Source organism: Bufo bufo, chromosome 1 (genome assembly GCF_905171765.1).
Source record: "Bufo bufo chromosome 1, aBufBuf1.1, whole genome shotgun sequence".
NCBI classification, from domain to species: domain Eukaryota; kingdom Metazoa; phylum Chordata; class Amphibia; order Anura; family Bufonidae; genus Bufo; species Bufo bufo.
Window position 1 is genome coordinate 99,336,404 of NC_053389.1, and position 12,384 is coordinate 99,348,787.

At 45.8% G+C, this 12,384-nt stretch overlaps 1 protein-coding gene across 8 annotated transcripts in view; it reads right to left on the reverse strand.

Moving 5' to 3' along the window:
- Positions 1 to 12,384, reverse strand: part of RERE (arginine-glutamic acid dipeptide repeats) — a 354,724-nt gene that overhangs the window by 139,573 nt on the left and 202,767 nt on the right. For all 8 annotated transcript variants that reach the window (XM_040427222.1, XM_040427238.1, XM_040427218.1 and 5 more), the window contains one exon: positions 12,187 to 12,257. In XM_040427222.1, coding sequence (XP_040283156.1) covers positions 12,187 to 12,257 — 71 coding nt within the window. The remainder of the gene's footprint in view (positions 1 to 12,186; positions 12,258 to 12,384) is intronic.

Below are 12,384 nucleotides of genomic sequence, written 5' to 3' on the forward strand. Positions count from 1 at the left end.
CCCTAATAGCCCTGTGTGCCTGTCCTGTGAGATGCAATCCCTATGCTAGGTGTACCTGTGTGTGGTACTTCCGGAAACACTCTCCATAGCATAGGGCAGGGTGGTCAGCACAGTCAGGACAGAAATAGCGGGTGTCACGCCTTATTCCACTCCTGCTACAGACACGACATCTTTTTCGGGGTGACGGTTGGGTTGAGGTACCAGGAACGACACTGGGGAAATGTCGCTCGTGTAGACGGCTAACTACACTGGGGGATGGGGCCATGGAACCTCCTGGGTAAAGGAGGTTCTCGATGATCTCTTCCTGGAATTTGAGGAAAGATCGTGTTCTCCCAGCCTTACTGTAGAGAACAAAACTATTGTACAGCGCCAATTGAATTAAATATACAGACACCTTCTTATACCAGCGTCTGGTTCTGCGGGAAACTAAATACGGAGACAACATCTGGTCATTGAAGTCCACCCCTCCCATGAGCGCATTATAGTCGTGGACACAGAGGGGCTTTTCAATGACACGGGTTGCTCGCTCAATTTGGATTGTCGTGTCTGCGTGAATGGAGGAGAGCATGTAAACGTCACGCTTGTCTCTCCATTTCACCGCGAGCAGTTCTTCGTTACACAAGGCAGCCCTCTGCCCCCTTGCAAGACGGGTGGTTACAAGCCGTTGGGGGAAGCCCACGCGACTAGTTCGCGCGGTGCCACAGGCGCAAATCCGTTCTAGAAACAAATGCCTAAAGAGGGCCACACTTGTGTAAAAATTGTCCACATAAAGATGGTACCCCTTGCCGAATAAGGGTGACACCAAGTCCCAGACTGTCTTCCCACTGCTCCCCAGGTAGTCAGGGCAACCGACCGGCTCCAGGGTCTGATCTTTTCCCTCATAGACACGAAATTTGTGGGTATAGCCTGTGGCCCTTTCACAGAGCTTATACAATTTGACCCCATACCGGGCACGCTTGCTTGGGATGTACTGTTTGAAGCCAAGGCGCCCGGTAAAATGTATTAGGGACTCGTCTACGCAGATGTTTTGCTCGGGGGTATACAAATCTGCAAATTTCTGGTTGAAATGGTCTATGAGGGGCCGAATTTTGTGGAGCCGGTCAAAAGCTGGGTGGCCTCTGGGACGGGAGGTGGTGTTGTCGCTAAAATGCAGGAAACGGAGGATGGCCTCAAATCGTGCCCTGGACATAGCAGCAGAGAACATGGGCATGTGATGAATCGGGTGCGTTGACCAATATGACCGCAATTCATGCTTTTTTGTCAGGCCCATGTTGAGGAGAAGGCCCAAAAAAATTTTAATTTCGGAAACTTGGACTGGTTTCCACCGGAAAGGCTGGGCATAAAAGCTTCCCGGGTTGGCGGATATAAATTGTGTGGCATACTGGTTGGTCTCTGCCACGACTAAGTCCAAGAGCTCCGCAGTCAAGAACAGCTCAAAAAATCCCAGGGCCGAACCGATTTGAGCCGTCTCAACCCGAACTCCAGACTGGGCGGTGAAAGGGGGAACTACAGGTGCGGCTGAAGTTGGTGACTGCCAATCAGGGTTTGCCAGCACCTCAGGGATTCTAGGGGCTCTACGGGCCTGTCTTTGCGGTGGCTGCGACGGGGTAACTAGTGCACGTGCCACCGTACCAGCTTCAACTGCCCTTCTGGTGCTCGCCACGTCACCATGTTGTACGGCAGTGCTGGTACTAGGTCCAGGGAGGGCTGCGCTGCTGGTGTATGCCTCACCACGTGATCCGGCAGCGACAGCCCCACTCTGCTGCTCTTGAAGCGGATCCTGCATAACCTGTGGTCTAGCGACATGGGGCCGGGTACGCCTGGTGCTGCCAGGGACCTCCACCTCCTCGTCCGAACTTTGGGTCAGAGAGCCACTGCTTTCCACAGGTTCATATTCTGACCCGCTAGATTCATCAGATGAGGGTTCCCACTCCTCATCCGACTGGGTCAGAATCCTGTAGGCCTCTTCAGAAGAATACCCCCTGTTTGACATTTTGGACTACTAAATTTAGGGGTATTCCCTGAGACTACCCAAGAAAAAAAGCAAACCTGTCTTACAAAGGGGAGGCTAGCGAAGTACCGGAGGCCGCTGCGGTTGATAAAAAATATCAAAACTGATTTTTTTATCGCCGCAGTGCGTGTAAAATGAATGTGCAGTGATCAAAAAATATATATTTTTTGTCACTGCGGTGGGGCGGGCGTGGGTGAACGCACGTGTGGGCGACCGATCAGGCCTGATCGGGCAAACACTGCGTTTTGGGTGGAGGGCGAACTAAAGTGACACTAATACTATTATAGATCTGACCGTGATCAGTTTTGATCACTTACAGATACTATAAAAGTACAAATGCTGATTAGCGATACGCTATTCAGCGAATAAAAGTGACTGCGGTGCGGTGGGGTGGGCGCTAACTGACGCTAACTACCTAACCAAGGGGCCTAAACTATCCCTAAAACCTAACAGCCAATACCAGTGAAAAAAAAAAAGTGACAGTTTACACTGATCACTTTTTTTCCTTTCACTGGTGATTGACAGGGGCGATCAAAGGGGTGATCAAAGGGTTAATTGGGGTGCAGGGGGGTGATCTGGGGCTAAGGTGTAGTGTTGGTGCTACTCACTGTGAAGTCTGCTCCTGTGCTGGATCCAACCGACGAAAAGGACCAGCACAGGAGCAGACAAGCCATATAACAGATCATATTTACTAATATGATCTGTTATATGGCTTGTGATTGGATTTTTTAAAAATCGCCAGCCTGCCAGCCAATGATCGTTGCTGGCAGGCTGGTGACTAACTTGTTCTTTAACTTTTGCCGGCCCGCGATGCGCATGCGCGGGCCGGCTTGGAGCGAAATCTCGCGTCTCGCGAGATGACGCGTATATGCGTGACTGTGCGCAGCGCTGCCACCTCCGGAACGCGAATCTGCGTTAGGCGGTCCGGAGGTGGTTAATATAAATGCCTATTCTTGTTCGCAAAGCGTGGACAAGAATAGGGCAGGTTATATTTTTTTTGCGGGGCCACGAAACAGAGCAACGGATACGGACAGCACACTGAGTGCTGTCCGCATCTTCTGCGGCCCCATTGAAGTGAATGGGTCCAAAACAATGGCCGTGTGCATGAGGCCTAAATGAGATTTTCAAAATCTCATGTATACGGAGCCGAAATTTTCTGTGTGGAAATTGACCTGTGGTGCAGATTTTGAAATCCGCAGCATGTCAAATGTTTGTGTGGATTTTCAAAGCAGATTTCACCCTCTGCAATGATCTGGGGGAAATCCACATCGAACTCTGCAACAAATCGGCCGACTTATTTAATGTCCGAGTCATGTCTCAAGGCCTGTTTAAAGGGTCGAACACTGACTTATAGGATAGCTGCCTTACATCTGGTGGCATTAGAGGCGCAGCTTGTTAAGAGCTCATTTGCATCCCTTTCTTCCCAGAATTCCAGAGGAGCGTGTATGGCCTATAAGTCTCCTCACACCAAATAGTAGTAGCCCCCAAGTAACACATGCAGATTTTGGTGTCAAAACGCAGTGAAATCCACATAAACTACACTGCTGTGTGCATGTACCCTTAGGCCCCTTTCACACGGGTGAGATTTCCGCGCAGATGCGCGAGTTGAACGCATTGCACCCGCACTGAATCCCAACCCATTCATTTCTATAGCGCTGTTCACATGAGCGGTGATTTTCACGCATCACTTGCAGCATGCTCTATTTTGTGCGTTTTTCACGTAATGCAGGCCACATAGAAATGAATGGGGTTGCGTGAAAATCGCAAGCATCCGCAAGCAAGTGCAGATGCGGTGCGATTTTCACGCACGGTTGCTAGGAGACGATCGAGATGGAGACCCGATCATTATTATTTTCCCTTATAACATGGTTATAAGGGAAAATAATAGCATTCTGAATACAGAATGCATAGTAAAATAGGGCTGGAGGGGTTAAACATAAATAAATAATAATAATTTAACTCACCTTAATCCACTTGATCGCGCAGCCGACATCTCTTCTGACTTCTTTCTTTGCTGTGTGCAACAACAGAACCTGTGGTGACGTCACTCCGGTCATCACATGATCCATCACCATGGTGATGGACCATGTGATGACCGGAGTGACGTCACCACAGGTCCTGTTGTTGCACACAGCAAAGAAAGAAGTCAGAAGAGATATGTTATATGCCTTCACTATGCTGGATCCCACAACATCTAAAGGGGTTCTCCAGGCAACTGTCCTATTTACTATCCTGTGGAAGATCTTTCAGTTAGTATTTACCCATCCCTTGCCAATGCCACTGCCTCGCACAGGTTATGGGCTCTTCCGGGTCCTAACCAAGTGGATTAAGGTGAGTTAAATTATTATTTATTTATGTTTAACCCCTCCAGTGCTATTTTACTATGCATTCTGTATTCAGAATGCTATTATTTTCCCTTATAACCATGTTATAAGGGAAAATAATACAATTGACAGAACACCGATCCCAAGCCCGAACTTCTGTGAAGAAGTTCGGGTACCAAACATGCCGATTTTTCTCACGCGAGTGCAAAACGCATTACAATGTTTTGCACTCGCGCGGAAAAATCGTGCATGGTCCCGCAACGCACCCGCACATTTTCCTGCAGCGCCCGTCTGAAAGAGGCCTTAGGGTGCATTCACACTGTTTTGCTGTGTCCATTTGCCAAGCGCATGAAAGAAGCTCCCCCTCTGCCCATCCATAGGACCCCATTGACCCAAGGGAGGCCAAAACAGTGCCAGTGACTATTGGGCTGGCATAAATATAATTTTTTTTGCAATATAGAATGGCTATATCTTGGCTGGATCTTGACCGTTTAGGTCTTTGTGAAGTCAATCCAAAAAGTGAGCCCAGCTCCTGGGATGCGTCCAGTCCTTTTGTAGATCAATATGTAACCAGCACCAGGCACAGAAGAAACCCTATTACAGCCATTCATGCCTATTTTTCATTAATATAGAGCCAGCCCTTACCTGTAAAAGTCAATCTAATTGCCCTACTACAGCACAGCACCATCCGTGATCTGGTGTTGGCCTCCTAGAAGTTCCTTTGAGAAGAGATCATCAGTAAGCAGACTGCAGCGATTATTGCAAGACATTTACATTTTTAAGCAGGAGAAGTCCGTCACACTAATTCCGGATAGCTGGCACAAGACATGATGCAGAAAGGGCTCGCCTCTTCACAGCAAAGCCGCCCAGCTATGTGGACAATCAATAACAGAGATAACCTCCTACGACTGAAAGCGATGGGTGACACTGGTGACATTATCAGAGCCTGGCAACACTGACGACATTTGTAATGTAGTTCCATAGCACTAGTACTATCACAACACAGTAAGGTCATTGGCGGTTACTAGAGAAGCTGATAGCGCGGCACCATCAGGTCACTACATCATAATTCCATAGGCACAAATTATTTTAATAACAAGTTAAGAAATGCTGTTAATATTCTGTTCAAAGAAATTTGGGCATAACTATTATAGAAAAGTAACCGGGATTAGTTTTAACACCAAAACTCTGTCCAGAGCTCGCTCCCAGCAGCACAGGCAAGCTGGAAAAAATTATGAAAAGTCTTCTTCCCCCTCTGGCAGCTGACAATATACTCCTTTCTTACTTTCCCTTCAGTTAAAGGGGTTCTTTAGGCATTTTATCAGTCCTCTGCACTATCCTTGGTGAGGAAGATCGTTTAGTTAGTACTATCTCGTCCCTCGCTCCACTCAGACTGCAGGCTCTTCCTGATAGACTGAATGAGAGCCGTTCCAGCGCCATTTACTATTATGCAGCTGAACAGGAAGAGAAGGGCACACATCTGGTTAGGACCTGAAAGAGCCCATAACCTGTGCGAGGCAGTGGCATTGGCAAGGGATGGGTAAATACTAACTGAAAGATCTTCCACAGGATAGTAAATAGGACAGTTGCCTGGAAACCCCTTTAGATATTGTGGGATCCCGCATAGTGAAGGCATATAACATCCACAGTATGGACTCCCTTAGCAATCAAGTAGGGAAGCAAACTATTCTGCTGCCCTCTCTGCTGTGAAGTGAGGATCAGTAGGCAGAGACCTTACTGTGGGGAGAATGACTGAGCATGCCTGACCACCAGCACCCTGCTCGTTCATAGGTGGATGTGCACATCGCTATACTCAACGCCAGGTGGCGCCATGCTATGTGAGGAAATGTCAACTATGCACTGGAACATTTATTTAATGGCACATACGTGACATTTCAAGATGGGACAACCTTTTTAAAGGGGTTGGCCACCTTCTGGCCAATGTGGATATAAGATGACTATATGGCAATTACTAATGTAGCCTTTGCTGATTTTCTGGGCAGTTTTCTATATTTCATAAGCCATGCCCCCTTGTTAGGCAAATCTTCTGTGCTGTTCACACAGGAGACTTGTCCATAAGACGGCCCATGATGGAGGGTTATGTGACTATGCAAAAATAACTCACCCTCCTCAACTCAAATACACCACATTTGCCATCTGCACTTGCCCTGTTGGGAGTTTAGTACAGGTGTAGTGTATTTAAGCAGAGGAGATTGAGTGATTTGCCTGGTCACATGACCCTTCATCAGCAGCCATTTTATGGACAGGACTGATGTGTGGACAGCACAAAAGACTTGGCCAACGAGGGAGAATACTTCATGAAATATAGAAAATGGTGCAGAATATCAACAAAGACTATATTAGTAAGTGCCATATAGTCATCTTACGAACAGTAGCCAGAAAGTGGATAACCCCTTTAAGCATCCAAAAGTTTATGTACACATCATATATGTTTTTTTTTTTTTTTTTATTGCCCTACGTGATTACAATCCTCCCAATCTACAAGCATAGCGGCACGTAGGGCTGTGCCCATTAGCTTCTGTACAGAGGTCTCCTTTGTGCTGTCTGCTGTTTTACTGAACCTGAATTCCTCGTGGTCTGGTGCCCTTATTACAGACCTCCTCCCAATTATAAAGGGAGCATTGCTAAAAACATTACATGCATTGCAGCATGAAGGAATCGCTCATCATACAGCAGGAGCTTCACTCACCGAAACACATCATACACCCTTATGTTTTTCTACCCTAGAGGAACCTACGTGATGTTAAATAACTTTGGGTTAAAAAAGACAAAGGTATTACAGCAGCGCTAACTTTATTACCATAAAACTTTTGCCTTTTTTTTTTTAACACAAAAGTATTTAACGTCACGTAGATTTTTCTGGCTATACATTACCCAAGAGGAAAATAGGGGGATGGAGCTGATTCATTATAAACAGCAGAGAATCAATAACTTGTGAGAAATGGAGATCGGCCTTTATGATTCATCATTAGTGAATAATATAACACAGTACAATATAATGCACGTGCTGCTAATGCTCAATTGTTACTAAAAGGTGAAAAAAAAGGGAAATATTAACATAAGAAAACAACGGGCTCTCTGAAAACACAATAGACGGTGACAGAAATATTATACGTCTCTAATAGACAGAACCTGCAAAACAAAGTTATTTTCACGGCTCCTGCGTGCGTCATGTTCCCTGCAGGAGCTCAAACCACATGGCCATAATTATACGAGCGGAGGAGAACACACGTGCAAGATTTTTATTTTTCTGACAAAAAAGATTTGCAAAGATTAATATAATAAAACAATGATATAAAAGAAGCAGCAGCAGATTCTGTCCCTCTCAAAAGAAGTTCAGTCTTTCTGTACGGCGGAGCAGATCCGATAACGAGAAGTACCATTATGACCCAGATTCAAAGGCTGGCTGGAGCACAGAAGGCACAAGGCAATTTAACAGCTCCTCGTAGCCGGCTGTCTCCGGTGGTGCTGCATCAGCGCACAGCACGCGCTCCAGAGGAGGTTTTGGGAGCAGATGGTGACATCACTTCAGCTTACGCAGTGTAGAAGCAGCTGTTTCCAGCACACCCAGTATGCATTAGACGAGTGTCCTAATCTGTCGACATAGACAGACACCCAAAGTGTGCACACAAATAGTTAAATCCCAAAAGCGCTATACTATAAATAGACATATACCATGACAGACAGTGGTTACCCCCATATTTCAAATAAAATAAAAATAATAAAATTGAGGCTCAATAGAAAGAGGAATCGCTCGGTTATAATGCCCCCACGTACTGGTGCTAGGGCGACAGAGGTCGGGTTAACATCTAAAATCTTGGGCTCTTGTTTCCAGCCACTTCTTTGGCCGAGCAAATATACACAATCTGACTTGAACAAGACCACCTCTTCTTGCATGCCGTATTATGTCACACAGATGTAGCCGGGGACCACCCTCTACGAGTTAGAGGAGAAAGCGGATAAGTGTCAGCAGCTCACACTCTGGCGGTCACAACCAACGCAACTATTTGACAACCTTTCGCTTGAATTGCTGGCTTGTAGCACTACGGGTACAGCCAATCATGGCCAGAAAGAGTTCGAAACAGCAGTTGTTTTATGTAGCAGGAACGCTGGCGGGATTGCAGCTGCCTTTGAAATGCTGCAGCCTAATACCTGCAGCGCTAGTCAGTTTACGCTACGGGTTTTATCCATATTATGTGGATAAGATTTCTGAATTGTCATCCATTTTGCTGGCACTGTAAATGCTGCGAATTTACCGCAGCATTTACTCCACATGGGGCTGTACCTTGAATTTCCAGCGCAGCCGCTGCAACTTCTGATATCCGTTGATTGTTGGGGTTTACCGACAACTGCTAAGCTGGCTGGATTGTCTTCATGTGAGACATCTGTCACCAAATGCTTGTAAGGCTACTTTCACACTAGAGTTTCTATTTTCCGGTATTGAGATCCGTCATAGGGTCTCCGTAGTACCGGAAAAAACCCGCTTCAGTTTTGTCCACATTTATTGTCAATGGGGACAAAACGTAACTGAACAGAACAGATTGCTCCAAAATGCATTCCGTTCCCATACCGGAGAGCAAACTGCAGCATGCTACGGTTTGCTTTCCGTTCTGGGATGCGGAGCAAAACGGATCAGTCATAACCCACAATGCAAGTCAATGAGAGCGGATCCATTTTCTCTGACACAATAGAAAACGGATCCGTCCCCCGTTGACTTTCAGTGGAGTTCATGACAGATCCGTCTTGGCTATGTTAAAGATAATACAACCGGATGCGTTCATAACGGATACAGATGGTTGTATTATCAGTAATGGAAGCGTTTTTTGCTGAACCCTGCCAGGTCCAGTAAAAACGCAAGTGTGAAAGTAGCCTTAGACTGCCAGCTTTGCCTCCCAATCCTCCATACACCTGTATGCATGTGTTCTGAACGGCATAAGGGAACAAAAGGATCGGGCATGCTAAAATCCAACAGCCCGATCCTTCTTTCCCTTGGCATCAAAACAAAGAAGAGACAATCCATGCACATTAGATGGTGTCTATACCGTCAAAAATTGGCAAGTTCAACTGCCATCTATCTTTATGAATCTAAGGTGTATGGCTTAAAGGGAACCTGTTATGTTGACCATGGCATCTGGACTACAGGCGGTGTTATAGAGTAGGAGGAGCTGAGCAGATGGATATATAATTTTATAGGAAAAGATTCAGTAAAACTTGTATTTGATTCATTTAAATCCCTGCCTATTCTGGGCTTTGAAGTCCAGGAGGCGGTCCTATCAGGGACTGATAGCCTGCCCTCTATGACTGTGTATACAGAGATACCTGTCAGTCACTGATAGGACCGCCTCCTGGACTGGAAAGCCCAGAATAAGCAGGGATTTAAATGAATCAAATACAAGTTTTACTGAATCTTTTCCTATAAAATTATTTATCAATCTGCTCAGCTACTCCTGCACTATAACATGCTGCCTGTAGATTATAGTACATTTTTAATGACAGGTTCCCTTTAAGAGGGCTAAAAACAACAGGACAGTAAACAAATTCTTTGCCATCTAGGTTTGCACATAGACGCATCCAATTGTCTGTATGTCTGTTCACACAGAGTAATGTCTGAAAAAAATAAAAAAATAAATGTGTGTGTATGTATGTATAGATTTATTTTTAAGCCAAAACCACCTAGCACTTGCAGTTCTATAAAGGGACCAAGGTTGGCTTCCAGAAAAGTCGAGGTGTAACCCGATTCACGAATATGCAGGTTCACGGTTTGCACTTTCCATGTGTTGTAACATGAGAAGTGACCACTGGAAGAAGCTGCATAAAATTAAATCTACCGGAGAATGCGCTTCTTGAATCTCTAGATCAAAATAATAACCTTAATCAGATGATTGCATGCTGCTTCATTACCCAAGCCCATCGTCCCACTGGGCACATACACAAGAATTATTGCCCAACAGATGCCGCAGATAATGCCGTAAACATGCCCGGGAACACACCTTCACAGGAAGATCACATAGTGCCTGTAAGCTGGGGGGCAGCATTAAATCAGAGGCCGCACACAACCCTCCAGCAGGTATCTGTGTGCACTGATTCATGTGGGTTTGCAGACAGCCCTAATGCACGCTGCAAAACCAATACTGACAACAAAAGACTCAGCCTTTATTGCCGTTAATATCCCAGAGCAATTATGGGAACTCAGCAGGAAATTCTGCCCAGAATGGAAACCTTCACATTGTAATTCACGATTTCTCCGCTGCTTCTGCAGCAAGTCCCAGTGTACCTGCTATAATGTGTACAGCGGTATAATTCAGGCAAAGGCATTATTACGCCAGGCAGGAATAGCACAACAAGGCGGCATCAAAACCAGCAAAAAAAATAAAGGGTGTGCAGAGCAAGGGAAATAGGGGGATCTTATGGAAATTGGGGGGGTACCCCTGCATTTATACTGTGCATACTTCTGAAGACCGAACATATGGCAAGAGTGTCTTTTTGGCATACACCTGGGATGTATTTTTTACTTATTTTTTTTAACTGCACTCAAAAGGCAAATACAACGACATCCAGTGATGGAATCTCCATTAGAGACTGTCAAAAATACCAGGAAAAAAATAGGGCAACATCTAGGAACATGAGGAACACCCGACGTACTCAACTATAGTTAATGGGGTCTGTCGTGCGCCACCGGTGTTCAATATGTAAAGGAACCATCAAACTGCCGTCAGTTTTGGGCTTTTTATTCCCACTATGATGGAACTGAAAAACGGAAATGAAGTTGTGACCGGAGCCTTATAGGACAGGTGGTTTTCCTGGCACTGCAACCATGATGCGAATAGCGCCTTACCGGCACCCAGCAACTTATTGCTTTCCATGAGTGCCCTAGCACATTGTTTCTTTTCCTTCCCCATGAAGTGTCTTCAGATCGTAGCAAAACTAGATCTGCATTGCGTACAGAGTCAGCAACCTCCAGCTCTTGTGAAACTACAACTCCCAGCAGGCACACTTGCTCAGCTGTTCTCAGAACTCCACGGCAGTGACTTGCACGCTGGGAGTTGTAGTTTCACAAAAGGTGGAGTGACAAGGGTAAGATTTATAAAAATGATAAAATACTGGAAAAATTTGGCATGCCCGACAAATTTTTAAGAAGGGTGGAAGAGACTATGAAAAATCTCATTTCAGGCTGTATCAGGCAAATTATCTGAGAGTCTATGATGACCACAGCCATTAGTTCTAGTTCACAATGCTGCTGCATTCGCTGTAATAAAACAGAAACAGGAGCAGGACACGTGCGGCGGCTTATAATGACTCCTTCACAATGGCTGCATGATGTCTACTGGTGATGGTCGGCGACTCACATGAAATTAGTCAAAACTACTGATTACACGCACATTTTCTTTAGGCAAGCACACGACCGTGCTGTTTTTTGCGGTCCGCAAAAAAACGGAAGGCGCCCGTGTTGCCTTCCGCAATTTGCGGAACGGGCGCCAGCAATATAAATGCCTATTCTTGTCCGCAAAGTGCAGACAAGAATAGGACATGTTATATTTTTTTTAGCGGGGCCGCGGAACGGAGCCACGGATGCGGACAGCACACGGAGTGCTGTCTGCATCTTTTGCGGCCCCATTGAAATGAATGGGTCCGCATCCGAGCCGCCAAAACAGCGGCTCGGATGCGGACCCAAACAACGGTCGTGTGCATGAGGCCTTAGGGCGAGAAATTATGCAGGTAGAGACCCCTTTAAAAGAAACGGGTCCAACATAATGGGTTGTGATTTGTGGCCGTTAATCTACAAGAACCTGAATGCCACCATAATGGACGGGTAAAGAGCTGGGAACTCACCAGTTTGAAATCTTGAATGCTACATATGAAGTATGGAGTGTTGGGTCTTCGGCTCTCAATGTACACACAATCTAGAAGGGGGGAAAAAAGAGAATATTACATACCACGGAAGAAATGCAATTTAAATAGAAGATAACTGCCATAAGGGTCACAACATTTTTACACCATGTTCAAAGGGGTTAAACAATAATTGCATTA